General features: G+C 43.6%; 1 protein-coding gene across 1 annotated transcript; it reads left to right on the top strand.

Moving 5' to 3' along the window:
- The first annotated feature begins 973 nt into the window (after nucleotides 1–973).
- On the top strand, nucleotides 974–22,778 carry LOC140927605 (uncharacterized). The gene is made up of 3 exons (XM_073377282.1): nucleotides 974–1,259; nucleotides 2,999–3,274; nucleotides 20,448–22,778. The coding sequence occupies exons 1-3, from the start codon at nucleotides 1,054–1,056 to the stop codon at nucleotides 21,253–21,255; spliced, it is 1,290 nt and encodes a 429-aa protein (XP_073233383.1). The 5' UTR covers nucleotides 974–1,053; the 3' UTR covers nucleotides 21,256–22,778.
- Nucleotides 22,779–22,825: the final 47 nt, after the last annotated feature.

The raw sequence follows: 22,825 nt of genomic DNA on the forward strand, positions 1-22,825 counted from the left end.
GCCATAAAGTTCTACGCTAGAATACAATGCATCTTAGAGTTCGCTGACCTTGGCAGCTTGACTACACAATTGCTTTGTTGAAAAAGAGCCGCCATGAATGGGTTACTCAACTAGCGTCACGTTCCATTAACTACATTTTACTGGCGTGACAGTAAAATTGCTTCTTATTAGGTTAAAAAATTTGAAAGAATGTGGTTAGTTTTAAAAAATATTTTTTTGGAATTTGGTAAATTAGGCTCAAGTTTTTTCTTGACAGTAACTTTTCTATGCTCTTTCAAATTATAGACCTTTCCACTGTTTTTTTCAACTTTTGACATGGACGACGAGTGTGGGATATATCCGTTAACACCACTGAAAAGAGCGCCTTACGATTAGTAAAATCGCCAAGTTTGAAAGTGATTTGTTGAAAACTAACGAAGAAACAGCTTCTCAAGGTCGCGAAATTTTACAGACGTTTGTATGGTGGGGGGGGGGGGGGGGCTCAAACTTTGCTCCCTCCCTACCTTCCCCCTATCATACAAACATCTGTAAAGTTTCACAACTTTGCGGAGCGATATCTTCGCTTGCTTAACACGTATCATTTTCAAATTCGGCAGGTTTACCAATATTAAGGCGCTCTTTCCAGTGATGTTGGCGGATTTTCCTTAACTTGTCCATGTCAAAAATTGAAAAAAACAGTGAAAAGGTCTATCTTGACAGTTGATATTTTTCTGACCTGACGAAGGGTGGCTAAATCGGGGGTGGGGCTCCTGTAGCTCTCTCCAGCTCAGAGGCTGGGCATAATTCTATGAAACAGAAAAATTTAATTATTATTAATAATAAATATTGAAAAAGCGTAGAGCCACAAAGAGGACTTTTTCTTGCGGGACGCGGGACCAAAGTGGGAGCCAACGTGGGAAGTCCCGAGCGGGTACTTGCCCGCTCGGTTAGCCAATCAGAACAAAGGATTCGCTTTATCTTGCCTGCTCTTGAAAGGAATGAGATCATTGAGGTTAGGAGATTTCTCGCTTCTTGGCTCTACTTTTAAGAAGAAAACTTTCCTCTAATAAAAGAATGCGGAAGCTCCTGCGAGTGTGTGTGATCGGAGCCGGAGCTGCAGGACTCTCGGCTGCTAGACATCTCTCAAGTGAACTGGATGTGTTTGACGTGCATGTGTTTGAACAGTCTTCTCGTGTCGGTGGAACATGGGTGTACAGCGAAAATACAGGGATCGACGAGCGTGGGTTTCCTATTCACTCCAGCATTTACTGGAACTTGAGGTAAGTAAATTACTCTACTGTAATCGTCGGGCTTTCTTTGGGTTTGATATATTACATAATTGCAGGCATCCGAAACTCGCTCAGTGAGCGCTCGTTCAAAAAGAAATTCATCGGATGACAATAAAAAAAACTGAGGATATATTGCGTAATGTAGCGTTTGTATAAAACAGATGTAAGTTAACAATGTAAAACGAGGCTATTTTTTTCGAGATTGTTTTTGCGTTTCCCCAAGCATTTGAATCTTATAAAAACACTACGTCACGCCGGGTTACGCAATACCCAGCCGGGTTGGTGGGGGGGGGGGGGGGGGAATGGTAGTCCCCGGGGTGGCAGTGGGGTACCACTATACCCTGCTAGATACTCACAAAGGGAGTGTGGGATGTACTTGTTATAAAACTTGAAAAATCGGAGGTCAGGAAGCCCATCAAGATCATCAATGTAATGTTGAAAAGTGCAACAGCCATCCCATAATTTTTTGTAAAGCTGGTTATCACATGAATATCTAAAATCACAAAATCCCAGATGAAATGAAGCAAGACAGTATTTTCTAGCCTCCCATGACAAAGTTCTTTATAATGTGTTTGTGAAACAGTCCTCCTTCACATGACCATCCCTAGCCGTCCGTGGGGGAGAAATGAATGCGTGACAAACGAACCCCAACGGACGTCTGCGGGGAGGCTAGACCATCCCCTGATAAGTTTTGTAGATTGATGCAAGAAAGCACAAAAATAATATAGCTTAGCCCTCACTAACAGAAACCTCTATAAGAAGAACACCTTGTGTGGTAAAACAGACACCAAGAGTTGATCCCTGCCATTAATTAACTCCCTTTATTTGACTCTCTATAACAAGGAAATTCAACTCTTAAGACAAACACTTTGTGCCAGTCCCAAAGGTGTCTGTCTAAAAGAGAGTTGACTGTATATGGTTGAGGAAGAATATTATTGTAAGCTTTTTTCTGATCTGATAATGCCTAAATTTTTTGCAATGGGTGTCATTAGGGGCCCTAGCTAACTTGTAACCCATATATGCCAATGCTCACAGGAGTCTCCGGGATGCATTTAGCCTATTTTACCCCCAAATTAAGAAAATCATAGCATGATTTCTGCAGCATTAATATTTTTTGTTTCATCATTGACTATGCCATGTAAGACTTTGTATTATATCCTGACCCCTTCCCACATAATTTGGAGAAAAGATAGATTTGACTGTTTATTGAGGGAAGGGTTTTCTTTGTGTGTGTGTTTGGAGTGGGGGTGGGGGGGGGGGGGGTGGGGGGCTGGGTTGTGTTTCTGCAAGAAACAGTCTCCAGATTTTACAGGTGACAACCATCAGCTGAGGAAGAGATAGCACTCAGGCATATAAATGTAAGGGTTGAACATTTTGATGCAAATGCCTGCTTTGAAAGATAATGACATCCCTGCTAATTGTTGTCATAGAAACTCATCCATTTATAACCAGTGCAGTGCCAATTCTCTTATTTCTTGGTTCCAGTCTCCCACCTGACAATAAAGAAAATTAAAATACCATCTACTACACACTCTGGAGCTACAAAATCTAGAGTGTAGGGACACAGACTCTGGCCAACTGACTAAATCCTGATAATTTATCACCGTACAATGCAAGAATAAAATTATTGTTGTTGCATTGCAAAGCCTTGTATATTATACGAAAAGTAAAAGTACAGCTTAAAAAAATAGAAGCTAAATTTTTTTCATTGTTTTTGCTTTAATTTTTAGAACCAATCTGCCCAAAGAGGTGATGGCTTTTCCTGATTTTCCATTTCCTTCAGAGTGGAACTCATTTTTAAGTCATCAACAAGTTCTCAAATACTTACAAGATTATGCCAGTCATTTTGACTTGTACAAATATATTCAGTTCAACTCCAGTATCAACAGTGTTCGTCCACTGGAAGGAAAAGACAATCAGAAGCTACTGTGGGAAGTTGTTGTCAGAGATGCTGATACTAAGGAGTCTCAAATTCTACTCTTTGATGCCGTAATTGTTTGTAATGGGTGAGCTTACTTTTGGATATTTTCTGAGTTATTTAACAATAATTAATTTTCCCTTACTAGATCTGGAACTGGTTTATGCTAGTGTCCCAGGCCTATTTCAGAGAAATTTAAATGGGGTTATCTGAACAATAATAACAGTGCTTTATTAATATACCCACCAATTTGCACTAAAAGGCCAACTTTTGGCAAAGGGGGTATTTTCATCTCTTTCTGAATGTGCCAACCAATCCCATAATTTCACAAATTTAGTATCCATGACATCATCACTTCTCGTCTCTATTCATTTGTCTGCCCAGGTCTGTATTTTTTTTACAAACAAACCAGTCATACTGAAGATTAGCCTGTGTGGCAGACAATCTAAACAGCCTGTATGGAGCTATACCAATGGTTTAGCGGGCCAGCTGCAACACAGGCTGACTGAAGATTGTTTTAACTAATAATATATGACTTTTACCATTTTCACATAGACTATAATGCACCTTCTTTACCCCCTGAAAATTTTGCATAACCATTGCTTCCAATTTTTCCTGGGTATTGCAGTCATCTCATCCAAAGACAAATTGAAGACAATGGCCATGCTAGATTTTGCAGGAGCGGATCTAGGGGGAGGGTGCAGGGGGTGCGCACACCCCCTCCCCGAGATGACCTGCAGGTTTCTAATACAACTGGTATTCTGCAAAAAAAAGCTATGTGGTTTATTGGTGTTGAAGTAGAGCAAGGGACGAGTGAACCCCCTCCTAAAAGAAATCCTGGATCCGCCCCGTTGTCACTGTTATCACTGTTGTCACCGTTGTCACTGTTGTCACCATTGTCACTGTTCTCACCGTTGTCTCCGTTGTCAATGTTGTCACCATTGTCACTGTTGTCACTGTTGTCACCGTTGTCACCCTTGTCACTGTTGTCACTCTTGTCAGTCTTGTCACTCTTGTCACTCTTGTCACTCTTGTAACTCTTGTCACCGTTGTCAGTGTTGTCAGTGTTGTCACCGTTGTCACCGTTGTCACCGTTGTCACTGTTGTCACTGTTGTCACCGTTGTCAATGTTGTCACTGTTGTCACCATTGTCACCGTTGTCACTGTTGTCACTGTTGTCACTGTTCTCACCGTTGTCTCCGTTGTCAATGTTGTCACTGTTGTCACTATTGTCACCATTGTCACTGTTGTCACTGTTGTCACTGTTGTCACCGTTGTCACCCTTGTCACTCTTGTCACTATTGTCACTCTTGTCACCGTTCTCACTGTTGTCACTGTTGTCACTGTTGTCACCGTTATCACCGTTGTCACTGTTCTCACTGTTCTCACTGTTGTCACCGTTGTCACCGTTGTCACTGTTGTCACTGTTGTCACCGATGTCACGGTTGTCACTGTTGTCACTGTTATCACTGCTGTCACCGTTGTCACTGTTGTCACCATTGTCACTATTCTCACCGTTGTCTCCGTTGTCAATGTTGTCACTGTTGTCACTATTATCACCATTGTCACAGCTCTCACTGTTGTCACCGTGGTCACCATTGTCACTTTTGTCACTGTTGTCACCGTTGTCACCCTTGTCACTCTTGTCACTGTTGTCACTGTTGTCACTGTTGTCACTCTTGTCACTCTTGTCACCGTTGTCAGTGTTGTCACTATTGTCACCGTTGTCACCGTTGTCACTGTTGTCACTATTGTCACTGTTGTCACCGTTGTCAGTGTTGTCACTGTTGTCACCATTGTCACCGTTGTCACTGTTGTCACCGTTGTCACTGTTGTCACCGATGTCATGGTTGTCACTGTTGTCACTGTTATCACTGCTGTCACTGCTGTCACCGTTGTCACTGTTGTCACCATTGTCACTATTGTCACCGTTGTCTCCGTTGTCAATGTTGTCACTGTTGTCACTATTATCAACATTGTCACAGCTCTCACTGTTGTCACCGTTGTCACCATTGTCACTATTGTCACTGTTGTCACTGTTGTCACCGTTGTCACCCTTGTCACTCTTGTCACTCTTGTCACTATTGTCACTCCTGTCACCGATGTCACCGTTGTCACTGTTGTCGCCGTTATCACCGTTGTCACTGTTGTCACTGTTGTCACTGTTCTCACTGTTGTCACCATTGTCACGGTTGTCACCGTTGTCACTGTTGTCACCGATGTCACGGTTGTTACTGTTGTCACTGTTATCACTGCTGTCACCGTTGTCACTGTTGTCACCATTGTCACTATTCTCACCGTTGTCTCCGTTGTCAATGTTGTCACTGTTGTCACTATTATCAACATTGTCACAGCTCTCACTGTTGTCACCGTTGTCACCATTGTCACTATTGTCACTGTTGTCACTGTTGTCACCATTGTCACCCTTGTCACTCCTGTCACTCTTGTCACTCTTGTCACTCTTGTCACCGTTGCCAGTGTTGTCACTGTTGTCACCGTTGTCACTGTTGTCACTGTTGTCACCATTGTCAGTGTTGTCACTGTTGTCACTATTGTCACCGTTGTCACTGTTGTCACTGTTCTCACCGTTGTCTCCGTTGTCAATGTTGTCACTGTTGTCACTATTGTCACCATTGTCACTGTTGTCACTGTTGTCACCATCGTCACCGTTGTCACTGTTGTCACTCTTGTCACTGTTGTCACTCTTGTCACCGTTGTCAGTGTTGTCACTGTTGTCACCGTTGTCACTGTTGTCACTGTTGTCACCGTTGTCAGTGTTGTCTGTGTTGTCACCATTGTCACCGTTGTCACTGTTGTCACCGATGTCACGGTTGTCACTGTTGTCACTGTTATCACTGCTGTCACTGCTGTCACCGTTGTCACTGTTGTCACCATTGTCACTATTGTCACCGTTGTCTCCGTAGTCAATGTTGTCACTGTTGTCACTATTATCACCATTGTCACTGTTTTCACTGTTGTCACTGTTGTCACCGTTGTCACTGTTGTCACTGTTGTCACTTTTGTCACCATTGTCACCGTTGTCTCCGTTGTCAATGTTGTCACTGTTGTCACTATTGTCACCATAATTGTCACTGTTGTTACTATTTTCACCATTGTCACTACTGTCGCCGTTGTCAGTGTTGTCACTGTTGTCACCATTGTCACCGTTGTCGCCGTTATCAGCGCTGTCACTATTCTCACCGTTGTCACCGTTGTCACTCTTGTCACTCTTGTCACTCTTGTCACTCTTGTCACCGTTGTCAGTGTTGTCACTGTTGTCACCGTTGTCACCGTTGTCACTGTTGTCACTGTTGTCACCGTTGTCAGTGTTGTCTGTGTTGTCACCGTTGTCACCGTTGTCACTGTTGTCACTGTTGTCACCGATGTCACGGTTGTCACTGTTGTCACTGTTATTACTGCTGTCACTGCTGTCACCGTTGTCACTGTTGTCACCATTGTCACTATTCTCACCGTTGTCTCCGTAGTCAATGTTGTCACTGTTGTCACTATTATCACCATTGTCACTGTTTTCACTGTTGTCACTGTTGTCACCGTTGTCACTGTTGTCACTGTTGTCACTATTATCACCATTGTCACTGTTTTCACTGTTGTCACTGTTGTCACTGTTGTCACTGTTCTCACCGTTGTCTCCGTTGTCAATGTTGTCACTGTTGTCACTATTGTCACCATTGTCACTGTTGTCACTGTTGTCACCGTTGTCACCGTTGTCACTCTTGTCACTATTGTCACTCTTGTCACCGCTGTCACTGTTGTCACTGTTGTCACTGTTGTCACCGTTATCACCGTTGTCACTGTTCTCACTGTTGTCACTGTTGTCACTGTTGTCACTGTTGTCACCGTTGTCACCGTTGTCACGGTTGTCACTGTTGTCACCGATGTCACGGTTGTCACTGTTGTCACTGTTATCACTGCTGTCACCGTTGTCACTGTTGTCACCATTGTCACTATTCTCACCTCCGTTGTCAACGTTGTCACTGTTGTCACTATTATCACCATTGTCACAGCTCTCACTGTTGTCACCGTTGTCACCATTGTCACTTTTGTCACTGTTGTCACTGTTGTCACCGTTGTCACTCTTGTCACTCTTGTCACTGTTGTCACTGTTGTCACTGTTGTCACTCTTGTCACCGTTGTCAGTGTTGTCACTATTGTCACCGTTGTCACTGTTGTCACTATTGTCACTGTTGTCACCGTTGTCAGTGTTGTCACTGTTGTCACCATTGTCACCGTTGTCACTGTTGTCACCGTTGTCACTGTTGTCACCGATGTCATGGTTGTCACTGTTATCACTGCTGTCACTGCTGTCACCGTTGTCACTGTTGTCACCATTGTCACTATTCTCACCGTTGTCTCCGTTGTCAATGTTGTCACTGTTGTCACTATTATCAACATTGTCACAGCTCTCACTGTTGTCACCGTTGTCACCATTGTCACTATTGTCACTGTTGTCACTGTTGTCACCGTTGTCACCCTTGTCACTCATGTCACTCTTGTCACTCTTGTCACTCTTGTCACTGTTGTCACCATTGCCAGTGTTGTCACTGTTTTCACCGTTGTCACTGTTGTCACTGTTGTCACCGTTGTCAGTGTTGTCACTGTTGTCACTGTTCTCACCGTTGTCTCCGTTGTCACTGTTCTCACTGTTGTCACCGTTATCACCGTTGTCACTGTTCTCACTGTTCTCACTGTTGTCACCATTGTCACGGTTGTCACTGTTGTCACTGTTGTCACCGATGTCACGGTTGTCACTGTTGTCACTGTTATCACTGCTGTCACCGTTGTCACTGTTGTCACCATTGTCACTATTCTCACCGTTGTCTCCGTTGTCAATGTTGTCACTGTTGTCACTATTATCACCATTGTCACAACTCTCACTGTTGTCACCGTGGTCACCATTGTCACTTTTGTCACTGTTGTCACTGTTGTCACCCTTGTCACTCTTGTCACTGTTGTCACTGTTGTCACTCTTGTCACTGTTGTCACTCTTGTCACCGTTGTCAGTGTTGTCACTATTGTCACCGTTGTCACCGTTGTCACTGTTGTCACTGTTGTCACCGTTGTCAGTGTTGTCACTGTTGTCACCATTGTCACCGTTGTCACTGTTGTCACCATTGTCACTGTTGTCACCGATGTCATGGTTGTCACTGTTGTCACTATGATCACTGCTGTCACTGCTGTCACCGTTGTCACTGTTGTCACCATTGTCACTATTCTCACCGTTGTCTCCGTTGTCAATGTTGTCACTGTTGTCACTATTATCAACATTGTCACAGCTCTCACTGTTGTCACCGTTGTCACCATTGTCACTATTGTCACTGTTGTACCATTGTCACCCTTGTCACTCTTGTCACTCTTGTCACTCTTGTCACCGTTGCCAGTGTTGTCACTGTTGTCACCGTTGTCACTGTTGTCACTGTTGTCACCATTGTCAGTGTTGTCACTGTTGTCACTATTGTCACCGTTGTCACTGTTGTCACTGTTCTCACTGTTGTCTCCGTTGTCACTGTTGTCACTGTTGTCACCATTGTCACCGTTGTCACTCTTGTCACTCTTGTCACTCTTGTCACTGTTGTCACTCTTGTCACCGTTGTCAGTGTTGTCACTGTTGTCACCGTTGTCACTGGTGTCACTGTTGTCACCGTTGTCAGTGTTGTCTGTGTTGTCACCATTGTCACCGTTGTCACTGTTGTCACTGTTGTCACTGTTGTCACCGATGTCACGGTTGTCACTGTTGTCACTGTTATCACTGCTGTCACTGCTGTCACCGTTGTCACTGTTGTCACCATTGTCACTATTGTCACCGTTGTCTCCGTAGTCAATGTTGTCACTGTTGTCACTATTATCACCATTGTCACTGTTTTCACTGTTGTCACTGTTGTCACCGTTGTCACTGTTGTCACTGTTGTCACTTTTGTCACCATTGTCACCGTTGTCTCCGTTGTCAATGTTGTCACTGTTGTCACTATTGTCACCATAATTGTCACTGTTGTTACTATTTTCACCGTTGTCACTACTGTCGCTGTTGTCAGTGTTGTCACTGTTGTCACCATTGTCACCGTTGTCGCCGTTATCAGCGCTGTCACTATTCTCACCGTTGTCACCGTTGTCACTGTTGTCACTGTTGTCACTCTTGTCACTGTTGTCACTCTTGACACCGTTGTCAGTGTTGTCACTGTTGTCACCATTGTCACCGTTGTCACTGTTGTCACTGTTGTCACCGTTGTCACCGTTGTCACTGTTGTCACTGTTGTCACCGATGTCACGGTTGTCACTGTTGTCACTGTTATCACTGCTGTCACTGCTGTCACCGTTGTCACTGTTGTCACCATTGTCACTATTCTCACCGTTGTCTCCGTAGTCAATGTTGTCACTGTTGTCACTATTATCACCATTGTCACTGTTTTCACTGTTGTCACCGTTGTCACTGTTGTCACTGTTGTCACTTTTGTCACCATAATTGTCACTGTTGTTACTATTTTCACCGTTGTCACTAGTGTCGCCGTTGTCAGTGTTGTCAGTGTTGTCACCATTGTCACCGTTGTCGCCGTTATCAGCGCTGTCACTATTCTCACCGTTGTCACCGTTGTCACTCTTGTCACTGTTGTCACCGTTGTTAGTGTTGTCACTGTTGTCACCGTTGTCACCGTTGTCACTGTTGTCACTATTGTCACCGTTGTGACTGTTGTCTCCGCTGTCACTGTTGTCACCGTTGTCACTGTTGTCACCGTTGTCACCGTTGTCAGTGTTTTAACTGTTGTCACCATTGTCATTCTTGTTACTGTTGTCACCGTTGTCAGTGTTCTCACTGTTGTCACCATTGTCATTGTTGTTACTGTTGTGACCGTTGTCACTGTTGTGACCGTTGTCACCGTTGTCACCGTTGTCTCCGTTGTCTCCGTTGTCAATGTTGTCACCGTTGTTAATGTTGTCACTGTTGTCACTATTGTCACCATGGTCACCTTTGTCACTGTTGTCACCGTTGTCACCGTTGTCACTGTTGTCACCGTTGTCACTGTTGTCACCGTTTTCACCGTTGTCACCGATGTCAATGTTGTCACTGTTTCACTATTGTCACCATAATTGTCACTGTTGTCACTGTTGTCACCGTTGTCACTGTTGACACCGTTGTCACTTTTGTCACTCTTGTCACGGTTGTCACTGTTGTCATGGTTGTCACTGTTGTCACCGTTGTCCCTGTTGTCACCATTGTCACCGTTGTCATTGTTGTCACCGTTGTCACCGTTCTCTCCGTTGTCTCCATTGTCACTGTTGTCACTATTTTCACTGTTGTCACTGTTGTCACCGTTGTCACCGTTGTCACTGTTGTCACTATTGTCACCATGGTCACCTTTGTCACTGTTGTCACCTTTTTCACCATTGTCAGTGTTATCACTGTTGTCACCCTTGTCACTGTTGTCACCGTTTTTTCTGTTGTCCCTGTTGTCAATGTTGTCACTGTTGTCACCATTGTTACTGTTGTCACCGTTGTCACCCTTGTCTCTGTTGTCACCGTTATCACTGTTGTCACTGTTGTCACCGATGTCACGGTTGTCACTGTCGTCACTGTTGTCACCGTTGTCACCGTTGTCACTGTTGTCAGCATTGTCACTGTTGTCATTGTTGTCACCGTTTTCACTGTTGTCACCCTTGTCACTGTTGTCACTGTTGTCACTGCCGTTACCGTTGTCACTGTTGTCACCGTTGTCACTGTTGGCACTGTTGGCACCGTTGTCGCCGTTGTCACTGTTCTCACTGTTGTCAATATTGTCACTGTAATCACCGTTGTCACCTTTGTCACTGTCGTCACTGTTGTCACTGTTGTCACTGTTGTCACCGTTGTCACTGTTGTCACCGCTGTCAATGTTGTCACTGTTGTCACCGTTGTCACTGTTGTCACGGTTCTCACTGTTTTCACTGTGGTTACTGTTGTCACTATTGTTACCGTTGTCACTGTTGTCACTGTTTTCACCGTTTTCTTTGTCACTGTTGTCACCATTGTCACTGTTGTCACCGTTGTCACTGTTGTCACCGTTGTCACTATTGTTACCGTTATCAGTTTTGTCACTGTTGTCACCGTTGTCTTTCTCACTGTTGTCACCATTGTCACTGTTGTCACTGTTTTCACCATTGTCAGTGTTGTCACCGTTGTCACCATTGTCCCATTTGTCACTGTTGTCACCGTTGTCACCGTTGTCAGTGTTGTCACTGTTGTCACCGTTTTCGCCTTTGTCACTGTTTTCACTGTTTTCACCATTTTCACCGTTGTCACTGTTGTCACCGTTGTCACCGTTGTTCACCGTTGTTACCGTTCTCACCCGTTGTTACCGTTGTCAACGTTGTCACCGTTGTCACTCTTGTCACCGTTGTCACCATTGTCGCTGTTGTCTCCGTTGTCAATCTCGACACCGTTGTCACCGTTGTCTCCATAATTGTCACTGTTGTCACTTTTGTCACCGTTGTCACCGTTGTCACTGCTGTCACCTTTTTCACCATTGTCAGTGTTGTCACTTTTGTCACCCTTGTCACCGTTGTCACCGTTGTTACTGTTGACCCTGTTGTCAATGTTGTCACTGTTGTCACCATTGTCACTGTTGTCACCGTTGTCGCCCTTGTCACCCTTGTCTCTGTTGTCACCGTTGTCACTGTTGTCATCGATGTCACGGTTCTCACTGTTGTCACTGTTGTCACCGTTGTCACCGTTGTCACCTTTTTCACCATTGTCACTTTTGTCATTGTTGTCACCGTTTTCACTGTTGTCACCCTTGTCACTGTTGTCACTGTTGTTACCGTTGTCACTGTTGTCACCGTTGTCACTGTTGTCACCGTTGTCGCCGTTGTCACTGTTGTCACTGTTGTCAATATTGTCACTGTTATCACCGTTGTCACTGTCGTCACTGTTGTCACTGTTTTCACCGTTGTCAATGTTGTCACTGTTGTCACCGTTGACACCGTTGTCACTGTTGTCACCGTTGTCACTGTTTTCACTGTGGTTACCGTTGTCTCTGTTGTCACTGTTGTCAGTGTTGTCACTTTTTTCACCCTTGTCTTTGTCACTGTTGTCACCATTGTCACCGTTGTCACCGTTGTCACGGTTGTCACTATTGTTACCGTTATCAGTTTTGTTACTTTTGTCACCGTTGTCTTTGTCACTGTTTTCACCATTGTCACTGTTGTCACTGTTTTCACCATTGTCAGTGTTTTCACCGTTGTCACCATTGTCCCTTTTTTCACTGTTGTCACCGTTGTCACCGTTGTCAGTGTTGTCACTGTTGTCACCGTTGTCACCGTTGTCACTGTTGTTACTGTTTTCACCATTGTCACCATTGTCACCGTTGTCACTGTCGTGACCGTTGTCACCGTTTTCGCCATTATCACAGCTGTCACTGTTGTCACTGTTGTCGCTGTTGTCACTGTTGTCAGCGTTGTCACTGTTGTCACTTTTGTCATTGTTGTCATTGTTGTCACCGTTGTCAGTGTTGTCACTGTTGTCACCGTTGTCACCGTTGTCACTGTTGTCACTGTTGTCACCGTTGTCAGTGTTGTCATTGTTGTCACTATTGTCAGCTTTTTCACAGTTGTCACTATTGTCAGCTTTGTCACTGTTGTCACTGTTGTCACCGTTGTCACCGTTGTCACTTTTGTCACCGTTGTGACCGTTGTCAGTGTTGTCACCGTTGTCACGGTTGTCACTGTTGTCATTGTTGTCATCGTTGTCACCGTTGTCTTCGTTGTCAATGTCGTCACCGTTGTCACCGTTGTCTCCATAATTGTCACTGTTGTCACTGTTGTCACCGTTGTCACCGTTGTCACTGTTGTCACCTTTTTCACCATTGTCAGTGTTGTCACTGTTGTCACCGTTGTCACCGTTGTCACCGTTTTTTCTGTTGTCCCTGTTGTCAATGTTGTCACTGTTGTCACCATTGTTACTGTTGTCACCGTTGTCACCCTTTTCACCTTTGTCTCTGTTGTCACCGTTGTCACCGTTTTCACTGTTGTCACCGATGTCACGGTTGTCACTGTCGTCACTGTTGTCACCGATGTCACGGTTGTCACTGTCGTCACTGTTGTCACCGTTGTGACCGTTGTGACCGTTATCACTGTTGTCACCATTGTCACTTTTCTCATTGTTGTCACCGTTTTCACTGTTGTCACCCTTGTCACTGTTGTCACTGTTGTTACCGTTGTCACTGTTGTCACCGTTGTCACTGTTGGCACTGTTGTCACCGTTGTCGCCGTTGTCACTGTTGTCAATATTCTCACTGTTATCACCGTTGTCACTGTCGTCACTGTTGTCACTGTTGTCACCGTTGTCACTGTTGTCACCGCGGTCAATGTTGTCACTGCTGTCACCGTTGACACCGTTGTCACTGTTGTCACCGTTGTCACTGTTTTCACTGTGGTTACCGTTGTCACTGTTGTTACCGTTGTCAGTGTTGTCACTGTTTTCACCGTTGTCTTTGTCACTGTTGTCACCATTGTCACTGTTGTCACCGTTGTCACTATTGTCACGGTTGTCACTATTGTTACCGTTATCAGTTTTGTCACTGTTGTCACCGTTGTCTTTGTCACTGTTGTCACCATTGTCACTGTTGTCACTGTTGTCACCGTTGTCACCGTTGTCACTGTTGTCACTGTTGCCACCGTTTTCGCCTTTGTCACTGTTTTCACTGTTTTCACTGTTTTCACCATTTTCATCGTTGTCACTGTTGTCACCGTTGTCACCGTTGTTCACCGTTGTTACCGTTGTCACCCGTTGTTAGCGTTGTCAACGTTGTCACCGTTGTCACTCTTGTCACCGTTGTCACCATTGTCACTGTTGTCACCGTTGTCACCGTTGTTCACTGTTGTCACTGTTGTCACTGTTGTCACTGTTTTCACTTTTGTCACCGTTGTCACTGTTGTCACCGTTGTCACCGTTGTTACATGTTGTCACCGTTGTCACTCTTGTCAGTGTTGTCACCATTGTCACTGTTGTCACCGTTGTCACAGTTGTTCACTGTTGTCACCGTCGTCACTGTTGTCACTGTTGTCACTTTTTTCACTTTTGTCACCGTTGTCACTGTTGTCACTATTGTCACCGTTTTCACCGTTGTTACTGTTGTCACCGTTGTCATCGTTGTCACTTTTGTCACCGTTGTCACTGTTGTCACTGTTGTCACCGTTGTCATCTTTGTCACTGTTGTCACGGTTTTCGCCGTTGTCAGTGTTGTCACTGTTGTCACCACTGTCACTGTTGTCACTGTTGTCACCGTTTTCAATGTTCTCACTGTTTTCACTGTTGTCGCCATTGTCACCGTTGACAGCGTTTTTATTGTTCTCATCGTTGTCACCGTTGTCACTGTTTTCACTGTTGTCAGTGTTGTCGCTGTTGTCACCGGTGTCACTGTTGTCACCGTTGTTACCGTTGTCACGGTTTTCACCGTTGTCACCATTGTCAGTTTTGTCACTGTTGTCACCGTTGTCAGTTTTGTCACTGTTGTTACCGTTGTCTTTGTCACTGTTGTCACCATTGTCACTGTTGTCACCGTGGTCACTGGTTTCACTGTTTTCACTGTTTTCACTGTGGTCTCTGTTGTCACTGTTGTCACCGTTGTCACCGTTGTTACTGTTGTCACCGTTGTCACCGTTTTCGCCGTTGTCAGTGTTGTCACCGGTGTCACTGTTGTCACCGTTGTCACTGTTGTCACCGTGGTCAATGTTTTCACTGTTGTCACTGTTGTCGCCATTGTCACCGTTGACAGCGTTTTCACTGTTCTTATCGTTGTCACCGTTGTCACTGTTTTCACTGTTGTCACCGTTGTCAGTGTTGTCACTGTTGTGACCGTTATCTTTGTCACTGTTTTCAGTGTTGTCACCATTGTCACCGTTGTAACCGTTGTCACTGTTGTCACCGTTGTCACCGTTGTCACTGTTGTCACTGTTGTCATCTTTGTCACTGTTTTCACGGTTGTCACGGTTTTCGCCGTTGTCAGTGTTGTCGCTGTTGTCACCGGTGTCACTGTTGTCACCGTTGTCACCGTTGTCACGATTTTCACCGTTGTCACCGTTGTCAGTTTTGTCACTGTTGTCACCGTTGTCTTTGTCACTGTTGTCACCGTTGTCACTGTTGTCACCGTTGTCACTGGTTTCACTGTTTTCACTGTGGTCTCTGTTGTCACTGTGGTCACCGTTGTTACTGTTGTCACCGTTGTCACCGTTGTCACAGTTTTCGCCGTTGTCAGTGTTGTCACCGGTGTCACTGTTGTCACCGTTGTCACCGTTGTCACTGTTGTCACCGTGGTCAATGTTTTCACTGTTTTCACTGTTGTTGCCATTGTCACCGTTGACAGCGTTTTCACTGTTCTTATCGTTGTCACAGTTGTTACTGTTTTCACTGTTGTCACCGTTGTCAGTGTTGTTTACTGTTGTGACCGTTATCTTTGTCACTGTTTTCAGTGTTGTCACCATTGTCACTGTTGTCACCGTTGTCACCGTTGTCACTGTTGTCACGGTTTTCACCGTTGTCACCGTTGTCAGTTTTGCCACTGTTGTCACCGTTGTCATTGCCACTGTTGTCACCATTGTCACTGTTGTCACCGTTGTCACCTTTGTCACCATTGTTCACCGTTGTCACCGTTGTCACTGTTGTTACCGTTGTCAACGTTGTCACCGTTGTTACTGTTGTCACCGTTGTCACCATTGTCACCGTTGTCACGGTTGTCAGTGTTGTCACCGTTGTCACTGTTGTCGCTGTTGTGAATGTTGTCACTGTTGTCATCGTTGTCACCATTTTCACCTTTGTCACCGTTGTCACCATTTTCTCTGTTGTCGCCGTTGTCGCTGTTGTCACCGTTTACACCGTTGTCTCCGTTGTCAATGATGTCACTGTTGTCACTATTGTTACCATGTGAAAATGGTGAATTGTGATAAATTGACTTGGAAATTCTGGGCACTTGAAGGAGGCCATCTCTCAGGTGTTTGAGATATGTCCAGAAATGCACGCATTGGCGAAAATGGCAGAAATGGCAATTAATCGCCAAATTCGCCAAACTATAAACAAAAATTCAAAGAGATGGCAAAGGGGCCCTTTGCAAAGTGGCGATCTTGGCGAAAATGGCGTATTTGGCGAAAATGGCAGAAATGGCGCTTAATCGCCAAAATCGCCAAACTATAAACAAAAATTCAAAGAGATGGCAAAGGGGCCCTTTGCAAAGTGGCGATCTTGGCGAAAATGGCGTATTTGGCGAAAATGGCAGAAACGGCGCTTAATCGCCAAAATCGCCAAACTATAAACAAAAATTCAAATGAGATGGCAAAGAGGCCCTTTGCAAAGTGGCGATTTCGGCAAAAATGGCGTATTTGGTGAAAATGGCAGAAATGGCGCTTAATCGCCAAAATCGCCAAACTATAAACAAAAATTCAAATGAGATGGCAAAGAGGCCCTTTGCAAAGTGGCGATTTTGGCGAAAATGGCGTATTTGGCGAAAATGGCAGAAATGGTAATTAATCGGTAAAATCGCCAAACTATAAACAAAAATTCAAATGAGATGGCAAAGGGGCCCTTTGCAAAGTGGCGATTTTGGCGAAAATGGCGTATTTGGCGAAAATGGCAGAAATGGCGTTAATCGCCAAAATCGCCAAACTGTAAACAAAAATTCAAATAAGGTGACAAAGGGGCCCTTTGCAAAGTGGCGATTTCGGCGAAAATGGCGTATTTGGCGAAAATGGCAAAAATGGCAATTAATCGCCAAAATCGCCAAAATCGCCAAAATATAAACAAAAATTTAAATGAGATGGCAAAGGGGCCCTTTGCAAAGTGGTGATTTCGGCGAAAATGGCGTATTTGGCGGAAATGGCAATTAATCGCCAAAATCGCCAAACTATAAACAAAAATTCACATGAGATGGCAAAGGGGCCCTTTGGAAAGTGGCAATATTAGCGAAAATGGCGTATTTGACGAAAATGGCAGAAATGGCGCTTAATCGCCAAAATCGCCAAACTGTCAACAAAAATTCAAATGAGATGACAAAGGGGCCCTTTGGAAAGTGGCGATTTCGGCGAAAATGGCATATTTGGCGAAAATGGCAGAAATGGCGATTAATCGCCAAACACGCCAAACTGTAAACAAAAATTCAAATGAGATGGCAAAGGGGCCCTTTGGAAAATGGCGATATTGGCGAAAATGGCGTATTTGGCGGAAATGGCGATTAATCTCCGAAATCGCCAAACTGTAAACAAAAATTCAAATGAGATGGCAAAGGGGGCCTTCGGAAAATGGCGATATTGGCGAAAATGGCGTATTTGGCGAAAATGGCGGAAATGGCGATGAATCGCCGAAATCGCCAAATTATAAACAAAAATGCAAATGAGATGGCAAAGGGGCCCTTTGGAAAGTGACGATTTTGGCGAAAATGGCGCGCACTAATTCTGTATCTTTTCATCAACCACAAATAAAAAAAAATATATAGAGAGTGCATGTTGGCCTTGTTCTTAAAACGTGTTTTGGCAGAAATGGCAATTACTCGATGAAATACCTAATTTGTCAAGACAAATTGAAATGACATAGCAAAGGGTCCCTTTTGAAATGGCTATTAATTGCCAAATAGTACCACATATTAATATAAAAATGTTTCCAGTAGTATAATTGTATACTAATAATGACAACGCTACTGTAACTTAAGTGTCATTAATCTGTTTTTAATCCTTTTACCTTTAATTGATAACCTCTTGTGATTTGAAATTCGTCCCAGACAAGAGTGTTTGGTCGGGAATTACCACTTATAACTAATTTCTTGCTCAATTCAAATCGAATAGCCAACGAGTTGTATTCGATTATCAGTAAATGGTAATCTTCGTAATGTTCATGGCAACTTTCTTACCAAAAAATCCAAGATAGATATCCTTAATTTTCCAGGCTTGTAGGCATTGTTTGAATAGCGACAGTTCAACATTATATATTATGAGGAATCCAGGTGGGTTCTTGGCTACGCATTCAGATAATTAGATGGTCCGTATTGCCTTGTATATCCATCCTGTTTGTTATAATGGCGTTCAATCGTACAAGTATATATAAACGAGGTGGTTCATTGCAGTTTCACAGAACATGAACGTGTAAGGTTTAGTATTTGTTATATAGACGCGGCGGCCATGTTGAAATAGTCGATTTTGGATAACTACTTTATGTAAGTAGAAACGATTAGTGTCATTCCCAGCCGACTTTGGTGGTCACTCTATGTAAGCAAAACGATTAATGTCGTTGACAGGGACTCTCAGGCAATTGTTAAAATAGAAGGTAAAAAGGTCGGGTGACTTGTTTCGACGAGCATTAGCATTAGCAATTTAATGGAACACATATTGTACTGAGAATTGGTTTGGTGGTCTCAGCGCAAAAAAACAATACATTTTCTAAATTTCTGGCCCCATCTCATAAAGCAATAATGGGACACATTTTTTAAGAACGAGACAAACATGTACACTCTCTTTTTATATATCTAGTTGATGAAAAGATACAGAATTAGTTTGAATGGGATATGTTTTATGAAAGAGACAAACAAGTTATTATTTTGATCCAATGTTTATATTCAATAAATGCGGTGAAGTATTGGGCACAAGTGACATTTCGTGCAGGTTTACATAAAGCGGAAATAAGCGAATTCACACATTTCAAAATGGCGCATACAAGCTGCTGGACTTTTCGGCTTTCGTTACTTTTAGGGGACCGTTTCTCTAAAGAGCAAAACAAGTAAGTGCGAGAAGAAAGTGAAGAGTTTAAAACGACGGAAGAAGATAATGTGTATAGTGGAGAACCAAAAAAGAATGAAGGGCACACAATGGTTATCGTGAAAGCATCTTTTAGCCAGGAACCATGCGTTTCGCAATCGCTTTTCATTTAAGGCTGCCTCACAATTTAATGGAACCAATGTGAAGAGAATTGTAACCAGTGAGGATTGTTAAGGTCTACATCGAACCTCAAAAGTTAGAGTGTCCATGGCAAGGAATTATTAAGATTTAAAGGACTTGGTAGTTCTCTCCTCGAGTAATTAGTGGACTTGTAAGTCTTTGAAAGGAATGAACCATACAAAAGCAAATGATGCTAGTGTGATATCATCACATCACTTTTGGTAAGTCAAGCGACATCGAAAGTAAGGAAATGTTTACTTAACCTGTGAAGTACATGGCACAAATACATATTAGCTTAACTGAAACGACTTCCATTTGTTGTTTTCAGATATATTTGATTCAGTTGTATTTGATAAAATAATGTTGTTTGACAGTTAGTTCTCAAACTCATTAATAATTCATTAAGAAAATACAAAGGAAATTAATGTTTAATGAGTGTTTGGAAATCGGATGAAACACTGCTTAGTATTTGCATCCTTAATTTCTCCTTCAAAAATGATTTTGTTTGAGAAGAAATATCAAACATTCGACACAGTGTTTCATCACCAGATGAAACACCTCGAAGTTCGTCAAAAATACTCCGCTGCGCGTCGTATTTTCAACTCTCTTCTCGGTGTTTCATCTGGTGATGAAACACTGCATCTCATGTTTGATATATTACGTAAAGCTGTTTTGTCATATATTTGATTCAGTTGTATTTGATAAATGTTGCCTCACAGTTATTGGGGCCTCTTATTAGGCAAGTAATTTAAACTTTTTTTTAGTACTGTTGCCTCACAGTTATAAGGACCTCTCTAGTTATCTACTTTGATGGGGCCACTTTTGGCATCCAATTTGAATATTTTGCCACATATCGCCAGCCCTCTGGCGATTTTTGCCAAAATCGCCAAAATCGCCAGCCTCCAAGGAGCCACTTTTGGCATCCAATTCAAATCACCAGAGGCTGGTGATTTTTCGCCAGTTTCGCCACTGCATGCATGGCGATTTTTGCCAAAATTGCCAATTTCGCCAAAATCGCCATTTTCGCCAAAATCGCCAGCCTCCAAGGGGCCACTTTTGGCATCCAATTCAAATCGCCAGTGGCTGGCGATTTTTTGCCATTTTCGCCATTGCATCCATTTCTGGACATCCAATTTGAATATTTTGCCACATATCGCCAGCCCTCTGGCAATTTTTGCCAAAATCGCCAATCTCGCCAAAATCGCCATTTTCGCCAAAATCGCCAGCCTCCAAGGGGCCACTTTTGGCATCCAATTCAAATCGCCAGTGGCTGGTGATTTTTCGCCATTTTCGCCATTGCATGCATTTCTGGACATAAGTGAGGTGTTTATTTATTTTCGATTCCCTTTTTTTTCCTTTAGACATTATTTTGTTCCTCAAATGCCAGTCATTCCTGGTCTGGAGTCTTTCCCTGGGCTTGTTATGCACAGTCATGATTATCGGCATCCTGAAGTTTTTCAAGGAAAACATCTGGTTATCCTTGGTGCTGCCTCTTCTGGCCAAGACATTTGTCTTCAAGCAGCTAACCATGCTGAAACAGTTTACCTCAGCCATAAAAACACTCTCTGCTGCAAACTTCCAGAAAACGTGGAACAACACAGGCCGATAAAGTCTGTATCGGGGGATGGAACAGTCCTGTTTGAGGATGGGCAAGAGAGGAAAGTTGACGCCATCTTACTTTGCACTGGTTACAATTTTTCTTTTCCATTCCTGCATGATGATTGTAGCATTCAAGTTCGGAACAATAGAGTAACTCATTTGTATAAACACCTTTTCAATACAAAATTTCCAACGATGTCTTTCATTGGACTTGGACTTAAAATCTGTCCATTTCCACAATTCAGTCTACAAGCACAGTGTATTGCCGCAGTTTTGAGCGAACGCAAGAAGTTGCCAGCTGAAGAAGAAATGAATGCCGATGAAGAAAAAGACTACCGGGAGAAACTCTCACGAGGTCTTCTCGAGAAGCACGCTCATGTGTTAGGAGACAAACAGTGGGATTATGATAACACTATTGCAGAGCTTGCTGGAGCGGAATTATTAAGCCCAGTTTATGAGGATCTGTATAATCATGTTTGGCACAGGAGGAAAAAGTTTCTTATGGATTATAAGAGCGACGAGTTTCAGTTTACCACTGATGGCACGTGGGCATCAGTTCAGCGACAATAGAATTAATTGCATCTCCTCCCTCTCCCCATCCCTTCAACTTTGGGAGAGTGGAACGATAAACGAGCTCTCCACTGCAGACGTTTGCAAAGTCCCCCGCTCCTCTTCCTCGCGCTTTATCCTCGCGCGTGCCTCTCGTTTTTTCCGCCTCGCTTACAGTTTTTGCGCCTCTCACTGGGATTTTGCAACGTGATGTGGGGCCTGCAACGTGTAGGCAAGTCTTACTCTCCATTTGAGAATCAGGAGGGGTCACGCGCGCGCGGGCGGCGAGTGAAGCGTGGCACGAGCTATCTCGTGGCTAATTTCTCCCACCGCTTGGACATAGAGACCTTTAGATTCTAAGACGAGTACGACAACGAGTACGAGTTTTTCTCAATACTAAGTAGTGCACGCGCGCGAACCAACGTCATTTTGGCGGAAAAACATGGTAGCCGTCGTCATTCTACTACGAGTTTTAGCGCGAATGTCGTGTTGTTGAAAACAAGTTATCAAATGTTAGAAGTTTTATCATTTTGCGATGGGGAAAGCGCGTAACCTCCTTCACTAAAGGTAACAGTGCTAACTTTTCTTGTGAAATGTGATAAAATATAGCTTTTCCGGGAAGTCTATATTTTGAGAACAGGCAAAAAAAATTCAAGTCAAATCTAGTACTCGTAGTCGTTCTCGTCCTCGAATCTAAAGGTCTCTATTATGACAGCGTTTGGTGATTTCCCTCCATTTCGACGCGCGAGCTAAGCGAGCCTCGTTACCAGGAATTTTTCTACGTACGAGTAGGAGAGAACCCTGGGAACAAGTTTGTATCCAAGTGTCTCCTTTCGCTGGTGCTCTTGCTTTAGAGCTACAACCAGTTGCAAACTGAATGATAAGACACTCCGACGAAAACGCGACCTTTCTTGCTTCAGATCGCTGCTAGTCACAGGTCTGTGAGATATAATACTGACCTCCCTCCTCCCGTCCATTCAAAGTTTTTTTTCCCCAAAGTTCTGAGCATGATTTTGTAATGCTAGAAACTTTAATAAACGGTGGAGGGGGGATCAGAAGCAAAAGATCATCGATAGGCCATTTAAGCCAAAATACGGTACAATGTCTCAAGTACTTTGGCAACTGGTTGTTTCATTGAAGTCTTAGTTCCAAAACGAAGGCTATAGCGACATAAATAAATAAGGATTTGCAGGTAGCACATCCACCTAGTGGTTCTTCGTCTACCTGATTCCTGGTCGAATTGAATAAATGAATAGAGTGCCACTTTCTGTTGTTTTTCGCGGCTGGTACACCATTGTCATTGATAGGAAACTGCATAAAAAGCGCTTATGAACGTAGTGACTTTTAAACTTTGCCTCAGTTTTGTTATAACGCAGTGCTCTTATGTACTGTGACATGGCTTAAAGTTTAGGGGTTGTGACTAAACTCTGAGAAGTGTGAATGCATAATCTCAACATTATTTTCCTTTTCTTGGTATTTAGAGATATTATAGTTGCGAATAAAGCTGGCAAACCTTTTTCACTTCTGTATCTGTAACGCAATGACATTTGATACGCAGTGGTGTTATGTTAACGGTATACCGTATGACTTA

This window comes from Porites lutea, chromosome 2 (genome assembly GCF_958299795.1).
Source record: "Porites lutea chromosome 2, jaPorLute2.1, whole genome shotgun sequence".
Classification (NCBI taxonomy): Eukaryota; Metazoa; Cnidaria; class Anthozoa; order Scleractinia; family Poritidae; genus Porites; species Porites lutea.